This window comes from Oncorhynchus tshawytscha, linkage group LG13 (genome assembly GCF_018296145.1).
Source record: "Oncorhynchus tshawytscha isolate Ot180627B linkage group LG13, Otsh_v2.0, whole genome shotgun sequence".
Classification (NCBI taxonomy): domain Eukaryota; kingdom Metazoa; phylum Chordata; class Actinopteri; order Salmoniformes; family Salmonidae; genus Oncorhynchus; species Oncorhynchus tshawytscha.
Window position 1 is genome coordinate 46,378,920 of NC_056441.1, and position 15,353 is coordinate 46,394,272.

At 42.9% G+C, this 15,353-nt stretch overlaps 1 protein-coding gene across 2 annotated transcripts in view; it reads right to left on the reverse strand.

Annotated features, from left to right (window-relative positions):
* Positions 1-250: 250 nt before the first annotated feature.
* Positions 251-15,353, reverse strand: part of LOC112265010 (beta-1,3-glucosyltransferase) — a 141,311-nt gene continuing 126,208 nt past the window's right edge. For both annotated transcript variants that reach the window (XM_042295785.1, XM_024441995.2), the window contains 3 exons: positions 10,698-10,817; positions 2,352-2,496; positions 251-960 (listed from right to left, as the gene is read on the reverse strand). In XM_042295785.1, the coding sequence (XP_042151719.1) occupies positions 793-960; positions 2,352-2,496; positions 10,698-10,817 (433 nt within the window). In that variant the 3' untranslated portion in view covers positions 251-792. The remainder of the gene's footprint in view (positions 961-2,351; positions 2,497-10,697; positions 10,818-15,353) is intronic.

Sequence of the window (15,353 nt, forward strand, 5' to 3'; positions counted from 1 at the left end):
CATAAATAAAGTTACACAAGTTAAAACTGATCATTCATGAAGTAATGTGGAAAGCTAGTGTGTCATGACGGATATATGCCCCCCCCCAAGGCCCTTTGCTTTCAACGTTATCATCAACAAAACATCTGGAGACATTTCTCTAAGATTCTATTTAAAATCCAATAAACAGTATTTGTTTTGTGTGTGATATTTACAGTCAGAATTAGTAGTAGCCCTGAAACCAAATGGCATAAATAAAACTCCATTAAGACACCGCAAACACGTTTTTATAAAAATAGTACACATTGTACAGCATGTAGCATTAATGTTGAAATATGTCCTTAAGAAAAAAAATGAGTTTCAATTGTTCAATTTGGCAAGAAATGGATTATATCATATTATAAATACACACAGACAAGAGCCGGACACACTGACAACCTCAACATGCAAATCTATTGAAACTGTGGCCGGGATTCAATACAATACTGAGCGCTAGACAGCCGACAATGTGTCTTCTAAAGGCGTTTTCCCCGAAGTTCGCGGAGATCGCATTCATGGTAAATGTTGAGCATGTTGGCCCAAGCGTAAATTACCTTTGAAAGTCCATAGTAGTGGGCTGTTCTACCGTGCCTGGCCTCCGTCATGAATAAGTTCCCAAACACACAGTCATGGACAGAGACTTGCATGAACCCTCCAAATTATATCTACGCAAGATTCACAATATAGAAAACGTTTACACCGACGGAGGAAACATGCAGATAATTTGTTTGTCCATGACTCTACACACACACAAGACTGATTGTGTCTGAGTGACTATAACTCTTCCTTGGTGCTCTTGTTTAGTCCGCGTGGGCTTGTTGACCTCGACTTGTCCTTTAGCCACCTGTTGAAGACGGCGACGGGGTCGATGTTCCAGTGTTTGTGGAAGGAGATGGGCACCTGGTGGGCTAGGAAGTCTCTGGAGTAGTCTTCAGGTCGAGCCTGGAGGGACATAACAATTATTATACCGGCCTCCCTTACCTTGTCCACAGACCGCTTACAGGGCAAGAAAACCAATATGCCATTTTGTAATTTGAGTGAACAATTCCTTTCAACACCTTCCATTTCTGTCAGCCACAGGAGACTGCACTGGAGACTGCTGTAATTGCTACTCTTAAACAGGGTTATTAAATACACTGGTACAGAGACAACCAGTCCCCCAGGGGACGAGGAGAAATTGAGGAGGAAACTAAGGAGGGATATTGGCTATTGGATACCAAAGACTAGTGTCTTTGTTACCTGAGCCTTGCTACAACAACCTTTGTTGAACTGTGAAATTGACATACTGTGATTTGTTTTTACATTTTGGGTAAAGAATATTAGGTCTAAGGTAACTTATTAGATAAGGGTAATGGGCAAGGCAGCAGCTACTCTCCCTGGGGTCCAGCAAATATTTAAAACATTACAATACATTCACAACACACTGTGTGCCCTCAGGCCCCTACTCCACCACTTCCACATATCTTGTGTGAGTATGCATGTGCCTATGTTTGTGTTGCTTCACAGTCCCCACTGTTCCATAAGGTATATTTCTATCTGTTTTTAAAATTTTACTGCTTGAATCAGTTACCTGATGTGGAATAGAGTTCCCATGTAGTCATGGCTCTATGTAGTACTTGTGCGCAACTGTAGTTGGTATTAGGTAAGGGTGATGGATAAATATTTATAAGGTAACGGCTCTCTCCCACAGTGCAGTTTTGATCATCCAAACTTCTTTGCTATGTCGTGCAGTGGATGTGCTCCACTGTACGACATAACAGCTGATACATCTTTAGGATTTGCTATCTGAAGGGTGTTCTCACTTACCACTTGTATAAATTAAGATACATTTCTTTTGATTTGAATGTCTTTTCAAAATAGAAGATAGCAGAAAGTGTTTATTTGTCAAATCTAGCATAATCTATGTTCTAGTTGGCCTACAATATGATTAATCAAATCGGATACTTAGGAATTGCCATTTAGGGTGTAGAAAATGTTAGATAACATACTGTGTAGAAAGATATCCCAATTGCTTCATCTTTTCTACAGTGCATGCCAGCATACAGCGTTCCTATTGGCGTGGAATCTCCTTTGTAGCAGGGTTCACACAGCACAGACAATTCTGACATGCTAGACTTTTGTTCGGGAAGACTTGGTGTTGTCAGGAAATCACAAGTGCAGTAAATCGGCTATTGTTGACCCTGCCACACTGAGCGACTCTAGAGCTCCCATCTTTCATATACGATGATGAATGAACAATCATGAAAATAGTATGTGACATGAATCGTGCCAATAAAATTCCAAACTGTGGGTTCCTGGCATAAGGGTAATAATGGGTAAGGCCAGTGTTTTACCTGGTGGAAGAGGGAGCTATGTGTGACAGGAAGCCCCAGAGCGTTGAGACACATCCCCAGCACCATGTCATCAGGGGCGTCATCACGGTAACACTTGCAGTCACTGGCCAGGAGCCTCACCACCGCGGCCCTACTGAACACCATCCTGACAGGACACAACACACACACACCCCAACACACATTAGCTTGTGTGTGTTGATCATTCTGGCACAGAAAATGATTGAGCACCTGGGTGGAGAATCCAATCCATTATTAATAATATTATTATTAACACACACATCAACATCACTACTCTAACCAACACAATTAAGGGAAAACAAGGTGGATTGACAACTCAGACGCATTCCAGCTATTTGTTTTTGGTTGAAAAACAATACCACATGTACAAATATAGTAATGTACACACAGGTAAACAAATATGTTTTGAGCAAAATTGTGTTTTTTTAGACACAAGTGTAAAATTCATGGAGTAGGCCATTAAAGGTCTGGTGTCATAGGCCTCCCCCTTGCTTGAGGAACAAAATAGGAGCATTAGAGAACAAAAGAGGGAAAAAAACACCCCCATTTGTGCCTTGTCAGAGGACACGTGGAAGTGCCTTTTGTTAAGAACTAGGTGATAAAGGAGTTGAAAAGGAGACTGGAGTAGGACTTTAAAGGTTTATGTTGAATATTTCCAGTGAAGAGCGACCCTTCTCATGGTAGTCTGGTAATTTCACATGTACAGTACACATACAGATCCCACAAATATTTATGAACGAATGGCCTGATTGCAACGAAGACGCGGAACCTGCAGATTACCTGCAGGTTGCCGCTGGATTTATTGACATGCTACTAAACGGGAGATTACACGTAGCTCCGAGCTAAAATAACTCTGTTTGCAACAAAAAAACTGCACAATAAAACTACTAGACCAGCTGATCTGACGCTGTTATTGTGTCAAACCTGCTGAATACTAGACAGCAGAAATGGCACGGGAAATGGTCATTGTCTACCTTCACTACTTCCGCCCCAATGAAAAAACATCCTACTAATAACAATGAAATCGAAATATGAAAAAGATCAATGGAAGAATGTGACATATTACAACTGAAATAACATGATTAAACTGGAAATGTAACCCATGTCACTAACTGAAAAAGAAAGTTATTAAAAAACAACTTTTAAATAATTAGCCTACCACATTGTCAATTAAATTGATATTGATTGCAGCAATGACTGTGATAGAAACTGTAAATATAATTATAAAACAAAACACTTTGCATCTGTTTCTTTGGATAACGACTTCCAAATAACACGAAATTACTCTCCTTACTACATTGCTTTCATATTCAGACATGGTTTCTTCAATAAAGTAGGCTACAATATGCCACGGTAGGCCTACTGGCCGAATGACTATTTTGTACAGTAGCCCTGTACTAAATTATAAAGGTTCACTATTGAGTCTTATCACGTTGTTCGACTAATAACTTAAATATGTATATAATCTCCACTATCCTCACAATATTAGAATACAATATTGTTTGTTCGAAATACAACACAATCACGATTTTGTTTCAAATATCAAATGTGTAGCCTAAAGTTCAGGAATATTTCCTTTTCCCCTCTTGATAAGAAATGGGAATATTCGATTCATACAAGTGAAATCATTAATGTACTACAAGATCGTCTGAAAAAAGATAAAAGCGACATCGGTCTTAAGGCGTCCGCATGCTTCCCATTCGAAACATTTCGTGCATACAGTACCAGTTAAAAGTTTGGACACACCTACTCATTGCAGAGTTTTTCCTTTATTTGTACTATTTTCTACTTTAATAATAATAGTGAAGACATCAAAACCATGAAATAACACATATGGAATCATGTAGTAACATCAAAATATTGTAATGAAACAGGTAGGGAGCAGGTCTCGAACCCTCGACCTTCTATCCCGAGGTCCGAAGCTGAAAACCAGCTTCTATCTCAAGGCCATCAGACTGTTAAACAGCCACCACTAAAATTGAGTGGCTGCTGCCAACACACTGACTCAACTCCAGCCACTTTAATAATGGGAATTTATGGAAATTGATGTGAAATATATCACTAGCCACTTTAAACAATGCTACTTAATATAATGTTTACATATCCTACATTACACATCTCATATGTATTTGTATATACTGTACTCTATATCATCTACTGCATCTTTATGTAATACATGTATCACTAGCCACTTTAAACTATGCCACTTTGTTTACATACCCTACATTACTCATCTCATATGTATATACTGTACTCGATACCATCTACTGCATCTTGCCTATGCCATTCTGTACCATCACTCATTCATATATCTTTATGTACATATTCTTTATCCCTTTACACTTGTGTGTATAAGGTAGTAGTTTTGGAATTGTTAGGTTAGATTACTCGTTGGTTATTACTGCATTGTCGGAACAAGAAGCACAAGCATTTCGCTACACTCGCATTAACATCTGCTAACCATGTGTATGTGACAAATACATTTGATTTGATTTGATTTATCCACTGTGCCGCAAAAGCATGCTCAAGCTTATAAACCCAGGGTCGTTACAATATATTTTAGATTTTTCAAAGTAGCCACCCTTTGCCTTGATGACAGTTTTGCACACTCTTGGTATTCTCTCAACCAGCTTCATGAGGTAGTCACCTGGAATGCATTTCAATTAACAGGTGTTTCTGTTAAAAGTTCATTTGTGGAGTTTCTTTCCTTCTTAATGCATTTGAGCCAATCAGTTGTGTTTTCACAAGGTAGGGTTGATATACAGAAGATAGCCCTATTTAGTAAAAGACCAAGTCCATATGTGACCGACCGCCTTGATCCAGTCTTATGTAGAAAATGTTGAAATGGTGTATTTTACATTGGATAAAAGCAGAGACGGAGAGCTATAAAATGGTATATCATACACTGCATTTGAGGAACAATGGGAAAGTAGTTCTGCTTTGAAAGTTGATAAACTTGTAATCTCACTTTTGAGAAAATGGCCTTTGAATATTTTGGTACCAACTGGAGAGCTCTTCTTTGTCTACACCCATTCAGCATCATTCACACCATCTTAAGCTTTAGCCCGACCCATCTCTTCAAAGGATTGGTCCAAGCGTTCTGTACTAACAACAGCAGTCAAGCACCCAAGTTAACTGGCTAACTTGCTAGCTACTTCCAGACACAATGAGAGAACAGCTCACTGAACATTACTCGCCCTAGCAGAGCTGGTTAGGCTGTTTTTATGTTATCCAGAGTGTTGGTGATTGTAACTGTGCTGACAGATTGTCAGTTCGTAAATTCAGAGTGTTTCGCTCTCAGAGCATTCAGAGTGCACACTGGACACTCTGGCCGATGAGTAGGGTTGCATTCCAGACACTCTGACCATTTTACTTTTTTTCCAAAAATGAAAATATTGCCCCTAGAGTCGCAACAGGTTATTAAGACATGCAGCTAGCTACAGTAGGTAAACAATGAACCATAATCTCAATCAATGACATTACTACCCTGCATGAATCAGCAGTTGCTAACCAACCATGTTCAGTGTTAGCTAGATAACATTCGGCTATAACTAGGCAAGAAAATGGCTCTGAGATACGAATAATAAGATCATACAAATAACGATAGCAAGCAAGCCAGCCAGCTAACATTAGCTAACAGCACACTTTAACTTGAAATGAAAACGACTTTGTCAAAATAAGAAATGTATCATATCTGACAATGTAGTAAGATAGAGTACCTTACCCATATACATCATGGTTGGATGCTTCTCCCTGTCACGGATGCCATGGTTACCCTTAGTTTGAAGATGTAATCCGGATACAGGTGTTTTCTCCATCTCCTTAACTATCATACTCTAATTACACCGATTTCAAAACTCGGTCCTCCAGAAAGTGGAGAGCAAGACTTACACAGTTGAAATCGGAAGTTTACATACACCTTAGCCAAATACATTTAAACTCAGTTTTCACAATTCCTGACATTTAATCCTAGTAAATATTCCCTGTCTTACGTCCGTTAGGATCATCACTTTATTTTAAGTGATGTCAGAATAATAGTAGAGAGAATGATTTATTTCAGTTTTTATTTCTTTCATCACATTCCCAGTGGGTCAGAAGTACATACACTCAATTAGTATTTGGTAGCAATGTCTTTAAATTGTTTAACTTGGGTTAAACATTTTGGGTAGCCTTCCACAAGTTTCCCACAATAGGTTGGGTGAATTTTGGCCAATTCCTCATGACAGACCTGGTGTATCTGAGTCAGTTTTGTAGGCCTCCTTGCTCGCACACGCTTTTTCAGTTCTGCCGACAAATGTTCTATAGGATTGAGGTCAGGGCTTTTGGATTGCCACCCCAATACCTTGACTTTGTTGTCCTTAAGCCATTTTGACACAACTTTGGAAGAATGCTTGGAGGTCATTGTCCATTTGGAAGACCCATTTGCGACCAAGCTTTTGCGACCAAGACTTATGTCTTGATGTTGCTTCAATATATCCACATAATTTTCCTTTCCTCATGAAGCCATCTATTTTGTGACGTGCACCAGCCCTCCTGTAGCAAACCACCCCCACAACATGATGCTGCCATCCCCGTGCTGAACGGTTGGGATGGTGTTCTTCAGCTTGCAAGCCTACCCCTTTTCCTCCAAACAGAACAATGGTCGTTATGGCCAAACAGTTCTATTTTGTCCTCACACCAGATGACATTTCTCCAAAAAGTATGATATTTGTCCCCATGTGCAGTTGCAAACCGCAGTCTGGCTTTTTAATGGCGGTTTTGGAGCAGTGGCCTTTTCTTTGCTGAGCGGCCTTTCAGGTTATGTCAATACAGGACTCGTTTTACTGTGGATATAGATACTTTTGTACCTGTTTCCTCCAGCATCTTCACAAGGGCCTTTGCTGTTGTTCTGGGATTGATCAAAAAAGTACGTTCATCTCTAGGAGACAGAATGTGTCTCCTTCCTGAGCGGTATGATGGCTGAGTGGTTCCATGGTGTTTATACTTGCATACTATTGTTTGTACAGATGTATGTGGTACCTTCAGGCGTTTGGAAATTGCTCCCAAGGATGAACCAGACTTGTGGAGGTCTTGGCGGATTTCTTTGGATTTTCCTATGATGTCAAGCAAAGAGGCACTGAGTTTGAAGGCAGGTTTTGAAATAGCTCCACAGGTATACCCCCAATTGACTCAAATGATGTCATTTAGCCTATCAGAAGCTTATAAAGCCATGACCTCATTTTCTGGAATTTTCCAAGCTGTTTAAAGGCACAGCCAACTTAGTGCATGTAAACTTCTGACCCACTGGAATTGTGATACAGTGAATTATAAGTGAAATGATCTGTCTGTAAACAATTGTTGGAAAAAAATACCTGTGTCATGCACAATGTAGATGTCCTAACCAACTTGCCCAAATTATAGTTTGTTAACAAGAAATTAGTGTCGTGGGTGAAAAACTAATTTTAATGACTCCAACCTAAGTGTACAGTGGGGCAAAAAAGTATTTAGTCAGACACCAATTGTGCAAGTTTTCCCACTTAAAAAGATGAGAGGCCTGTAATTTTCATCATAGGTACACTTCAACTATGACAGACAAAATGAGAAAAAAAATCCAGAAAATCACATTGTAGGATTTTTAAATGAATTTATTTGCAAATTATGGTGAAAAATAAGTATTTGGTCAATAACAAAAGTTTATCTCAATACTTTCTTATATACCCTGTGTTGGCAATGACAGAGGTCAAATGTCAAATGGCCCCATTCATTCTTTCCTTTACACAGATCAGTCGTCCTGGTCCCTTTGCACATAAACAGCCCCAAAGCATGATGTTTCCACCCCCATGCTTCACAGTAGGTATGGTGTTCTTTGGATGCAACTCAGCATTCTTTGTCCTCCAAACACAATGAGTTGAGTTTTTACCAAAAAGTTATATTTTGGTTTCATCTGCCCATATGACATTCTCCCAATCTTCTTCTGGATCATCCAAATGCTCTCCAGCAAACTTCAGACGGGCCTGGACATGTACTGGCTTAAGCCGGGGGACACGTCTGGCACTGCAGGATTTGAGTCCCTGGCGGCGTAGTGTGTTACTGATGGTAGGCTTTGTTACTTTGGTCCCAGCTCTCTGCAGGTCATTCACTAGGTCGCCCTTGGCCATAGTGTGGTTCAGGGATTTTTGCTCACCGTTCTTGTGATCATTTTGACCCCACGGGGTGAGATCTGTGCAGTCGCAACAACCATCAAGCGCTAATGAAGTTACGGGCTTTCGTGAGGACCACCACAGGAATGACCCAGAATTACCTCTGCTGCAGAGGATCATTTCATTAGCTTTGCCAGCCTCAGAAATCGGCAATTAACTGCACCTCAGATTGCACCTCAGAGTTCAAGTAACAGACACATCTCAACATCAGCTGTTCAGAGGAGACAGCGTGAATCAGGCCTTTGTGGTCGAATTGCTGCAAAGAAACCACCACTAAAGGACACCAAAAATGTCAAAATGAGTTGCAGATTTCTTTAGTTATTGTAAGAACCGACGCTGGAGATGAGAAGCAGGTACGGGGAGTTGAACATTTAATAAGGAACAGACATCAAACAGGACAGAGACAGCGTCAGAACCGGGTATGTAAAGATAAACAAACATTTAACCTGAAGCTGGGAACAGAGCTTGGGAACAGATAGCGGAGGTAATGACACAATGTCCAGGTAATGACACAGAGTCCAATAATCGTTGATGCGCATGACGGGGGAAAGGCAGGTGTGTGTAATGACTGTTGCAGTAGTACGTAATGCTGGGGAGCCTGGAGCCTTTGAGCGCCAGGGAGGGGGAGCGGGAGAAGGCGTGACAGTACCTCCCCTCTAGGGGTGCCACCCTGCGTCCCACCTGGGCGAGCCTGAAGGGCCGGCCGAGGCACGGGTGCTGGACAAGCCGGCTGGGAGTAAAATCCTGACGAACCGACAGAGGCATGGGAGCCTGTCGATCCAGCTGAGGCGTGGGAGCCCGATGATCCAGTTGGCAGCCTGACGAGGCGGCTGGGCGTAAAAACCTAATAATTTGGCTGACGCCCTCTTAGTTTTTTCCTTTTCATGGTTTGAGTGCGAGTAGATATACAGTAGTAGCCCTACCAGTAATTATATTATATTGTGGCAAACACAACATTACAGTTGGAACTTAACTTGACCAAATAAAAAGGCTCAATAGAAGGAAAAATGGTTTTGAAGGTTTAAACCTTCACAAAAGTTTTTATGAGGCTTATATTGCAGCAATAACCAACAAAGGCAGGTGCCTACTGTCGTCCTACCCGACAAATGGCAGCTATAGAGAGCAATAGTAATGGCGTCTTCTTGTAGGCACTAACTCCGCCATGGTTCGTTGGACACAGCTTATGGGAAAATGATTGGAAGTTTTGGAAATGCAGAAAATAAAGTCTGTGGTAAACACAGGCTTAAGAGATCGTATATGTTATAATTTTTCCTATTCCTTTCCCATTCATTTCCCCCTTAGGAATGGTTGAACAAACCAGAGGTAACTAATTTCCGGTTTTTAGGACTACAAGCTGGCGAGCTCTACAGACAAATAATATTTATTTTACAACAGGCCTACTTGTAACCTATCTTAAACTAAAGCACAAACACGGAGCACAAAATAAAAAAGACAGTTCGAACAACTTATCCAATGAAAATGCCTCGACAAAAGGAATCTAAACACAACATATTTAAAGAACTGGTTTAGATTTTTAAATATGCCTACAATAATAATAATGATACACAATAATAATAATGATAAATACAAAATTGTATCAAACCTGAATAGCGAGTTGCACATAGTCCATTTGGCCGCACCAATGTTCTTGTCACCTTTGTTCACAATATTACAACTTGTACCCACAGAGGACAATCCACTTGTCGACTAGTTTTCACTGTACTCTTTCTCCTCTAACTTTAGTTTTACGTCAATAAAAAAGGCCTCCATCTGCTCTATCAAGAGTAGCCTATAGGCCGAGGCCCCTCTCACTCGCCCTCTCTCTCTCTCCTCAGCAGCAGGCGCACGTGATCCGAGACAAAAGTGACAATTTAGGACCCAGACCCGCTCGGGTCTCGGAATTTCGGATCTGAAGACCTCTCGTTTGAGGTACTCGAGGACCAGAGTTAGGAACCACTGCTCTAAAAGTATGGCCTCTGTCTCAATTAACATCAATTTCTGAATCCAAAATGTCTGTGTCAGATGTTAGCTTAGTCCCAAAAGGCACCCTTATCCCTTACATAATACACTACTTTTGACCAGGGCCATCAAAAGTAGTGTACGCTGAAGGGAATAGGGTTCCATTTTGGATGCAGATGTTGTGACTCACCCCCCTCCTCCGGTGATGTAGCTGTAGCCTCCCTGGCCCAGCCCGTAGCCATACCTCTCCCCTAGACACACCGGTTCAGAGGGGTCATAACAGCTCAGCAGCATCTGCAGTCTGGGCAGGCTGGGGAGGGTAGACATGCATGTACAAACAAACACACACCGAATGCAAACAAACACACATGTGCACGCAGACACACACACACAAACACATATTCTCTCTTCACACAGGTGTGCACACACAAACAACTTACATACACCTGTACACTGTTAGGATATTCCTCATCAAAACCTCCCAATTCTGACACCGCTGCTCTCTACATCCAGTAACTTCCGCACTAAATAAAATATAATACGTTTGCTGACTTTGTCCTCAGGAGGCAGTCCTGACACGAGTTCTTTGAACTTTTTTACTTTCTTATTTGACAGCTTTTTCACTGCATCAGGGGTTTTGGCATAAGTGTACACACACACACGTTGGACTGAGGAGGTACTATCACTCAGACACACCGTCAGCCATTGTGTGTGTGTGTGTGTGTGTGTGTGTGTGTGTGTGTGTCTGTCTGTTTTTTAAAATTTATTTTATTTCACCTTTATTTAACCAGGTAGGCTAGTTGAGAACAAGTTCTCATTTGCAACTGCGACCTGGCCAAGATAAAGCATAGCAGTGTGAACAGACAACACAGAGTTACACATGGAGTAAACAATTAACACAGTAGAAAAAAAGAAAAAAAAGGGGACTCTATATACATTGTGTGCAAAAGGCATGAGGAGGTAGGCGAATAATTACAATTTTGCAGATTAACACTGGAGTGATAAAGGATCAGATGGTCATGTACAGGTAGAGATATTGGTGTGCAAAAGAGCAGAAAAGTAAATAAATAAAAACAGTATGGGGATGAGGTAGGTAAAAATGGGTGGGCTATTTACCGATAGACTATGTACAGCTGCAGCGATCGGTTAGCTGCTCAGATAGCAGATGTTTGAAGTTGGTGAGGGAGATAAAAGTCTCCAACTTCAGCGATTTTTGCAATTCGTTCCAGTCACAGGCAGCAGAGAACTGGAACGAAAGGCGGCCAAATGAGGTGTTGGCTTTAGGGATGATCAGTGAGATACACCTGCTGGAGCGCGTGCTACGGGTGGGTGTTGCCATCGTGACCAGTGAACTGGGATAAGGCGGAGCTTTACCTAGCATGGACTTGTATATGACCTGGAGCCAGTGGGTCTGGCGACGAATATGTAGTGAGGGCCAGCCGACTAGAGCATACAGGTCGCAGTGGCGGGTGGTATAAGGTGCTTTAGTGACAAAACGGATGGCACTGTGATAAACTGCATCCAGTTTGCTGAGTAGAGTGTTGGAAGCAATTTTGTAGATGACATCGCCGAAGTCGAGGATCGGAAGGATAGTCAGTTTTACTAGGGTAAGTTTGGCGGAGTGAAGGAGGCTTTGTTGCGGAATAGAAAGCCAACTCTAGATTTCATTTTCGATTGGAGATGTTTGATATGAGTCTGGAAGGAGAGTTTACAGTCTAGCCAGACACCTAGGTACTTATAGATGTCCACATATTCAAGGTCGGAACCATCCAGGGTGGTGATGCTAGTCAGGCGTGCGGGTGCAGGCAGCGAACGGTTGAAAAGCATGCATTTGGTTTTACTAGCGTTTAAGAGCAGTTGGAGGCCACGGAAGGAGTGTTGTATGGCATTGAAGGTCGTTTGGAGGTTAGATAGCACAGTGTCCAAGGACGGGCCGGAAGTATATAGAATGGTGTCGTCTGCGTAGAGGTGGATCAGGGAATCGCCCGCAGCAAGAGCAACATCATTGATATATACAGAGAAAAGAGTCGGCCCGAGGATTGAACCCTGTGGCACCCCCATAGAGACTGCCAGAGGACCGGACAGCATGCCCTCCGATTTGACACACTGAACTCTGTCTGCAAAGTAGTTGGTGAAACAGGCAAGGCAGTCATCCGAAAAACCGAGGCTACTGAGTCTGCAGATAAGAATATGGTGATTGATAGAGTCGAAAGCCTTGGCAAGGTCGATGAAGACGGCTGCACAGTACTGTCTTTTATCGATGGCGGTTATGATATCGTTTAGTACCTTGAGCGTGGCTGAGGTGCACCCGTGACCGGCTCGGAAACCAGAATGCACAGGGGACAAGGTACGGTGGGATTCGAGATGGTCAGTGACCTGTTTGTTGACTTGGCTTTCGAAGACTTTGGATAGGCAGGGCAGGATGGATATAGGTCTGTAACAGTTTGGGTCCAGGGTGTCTCCCCCTTTGAAGAGGGGGATGACTGCGGCATCTTTCCAATCCTTGGGGATCTCAGACTCATATGAAAGAGAGGTTGAACAGGCTGGTAAATAGGGGTTGCGACAATGGCGGCGGATAGTTTCAGAAATAGAGGGTCCAGATTGTCAAGCCCAGCTGATTTGTACGGGTCCAGGTTTTGCAGCTCTTTCAGAACATCTGCTATCTGGATTTGGGTAAAGGAGAACCTGGAGAGGCTTGGGCGAGTAGCTGCGGGGGGGGGGGGGGCTGTTGGCCGAGGTTGGAGTAGCCAGGCGGAAGGCATGGCCAGCCGTTGAGAAATGCTTGTTGAAGTTTTCGATAATCATGGATTTATCGGTGGTGACAGTGTTACCTAGCCTCAGTGCAGTGGGCAGCTGGGAGGAGGTGCTCTTGTTCTCCATGGACTTCACAGTGTCCCAGTACTTTTTGGAGTTGGAGCTACAGGATGCAAATTTCTGCCTGAAGAAGCTGGCCTTAGCTTTCCTGACTGACTGCGTGTATTGGTTCCTGACTTCCCTGAACAGTTGCATATCGCGGGGACTATTCGATGCTATTGCAGTCCGCCACAGGATGTTTTTGTGCTGGTCGAGGGCAGTCAGGTCTGGAGTGAACCAAGGGCTATATCTGTTCTTAGTTCTGCATTTTTTGAACAGAGCATGCTTATCTAAAATGGTGAGGAAGTTACTTTTAAAGAATGACCAGGCATCCTCAACTGACGGGATGAGGTCAATGTCCTTCCAGGATACCCTGGCCAGGTCGATTAGAAAGGCCTGCTCACAGAAGTGTTTTAGGGAGCATTTGACAGTGAAGAGGGGAGGTTGTTTGACTGCGGCTCCATAGCGGATACAGGCAATGAGGCAGTGATCGCTGAGATCCTGGTTGAAGACAGCGGAGGTGTATTTGGAGGGCCAGTTGGTCAGTATGACGTCTATGAGGGTGCCCTTGTTTACAGATTTAGGGTTGTACCTGGTGGGTTCCTTGATGATTTGTGTGAGATTGAGGGCATCTAGCTTAGATTGTAGGACTGCCGGGGTGTAAAGCATATCCCAGTTTAGGTCACCTAACAGAACAAACTCTGAAGGTAGATGGGGGCGATCAATTCACAAATGGTGTCCAGGCCACAGCTGGGAGTTGAGCGGGGTCGGTAGCAGGCGGCAACAGTGAGAGAGACTTATTTCTGGAGAGAGTAATTTTCAAAATTAGTAGTTCGAACTGTTTGGGTATGGACCTGGAAAGTATGACATTACTTTGCAGGCTATCTCTGCAGTAGACTGCAACTCCTCCCCCTTTGGCAGTTCTATCTAGACGGAAAATGTTATAGTTGGGTATGGAAATCTCAGAATTTTTGGTGGCCTTCCTGAGCCAGGATTCAGACACGGCAAGGACATCAGGGTTAGCAGAGTGTGCTAAAGCAGTGAGTAAAACAAACTTAGGGAGGAGGCTTCTGATGTTGACATTGCATGAAACCAAGGCTTTTTCAATCACAGAAGTCAACAAATGAGGGTGCCTGGGGACATGCAGGGCCTGGGTTTACCTCCACATCACCCGCGGAACAGAGGAGGAGTAGTATGAGGGTGCGGCTAAAGGCTATCAAAACTGGTCGCCTAGAGCGTTGGGGACAGAGAATAAAAGGAGCAGATTTCTGGGCATGGTATAATATATTCAGGGCATAATGCGCAGACAGGGGTATGGTGGGGTGCGGGTACAGCGGAGGTAAGCCCAGGCACTGGGTGATGATGAGAGAGGTTGTATCTCTGGACATGCTGGTTGTAATGGGTGAGGTCACCGCATGTGTGGGAGGTGGGACAAAGGAGGTATCAGAGGTATGAAGAGTGGAACTAGGGCCTCCATTGTAAACTAAAACAATGATAACTAACCTGAACAACAGTATACAAGGCATATTGACATTTGAGAGAGACATACAGCGAGGCATACAGTAATCACAGGTGTTGAATTGGGAGAGCTAGCTAAAACAGTAGTTAAAACAGTAGGTGAGACAACAACAGCTAATCAGCTAGCACAACAACAGCAGGTAAAATGGCGTTGACTAGGCAGGGAGGGTCGGATTAACTACACACAGAGCCTGAGTGCGGCTGGGGCCGACAGATAAAACATAAACAAGCAGAATGGAGTACCGTGATTAATGGACAGTCCAGCATGCATCAGCTATGTAGCCAAGTGATCAGTGTCCAGGGGGCAACGGTGGATGGGGCAGGGAAGCTAGACTGGCGAATATTATCCAGGTTAAAAAAACTGGCTGGCTGTGCAGAAGGTAAAAGCCGCTAGCAGTGGCTAACAATGACTAAATAGCTTGTAGCTAGTTAGCTGGTTAGCTTCTGGAGGTTCTTGAATGTGTTCTAAAAATGT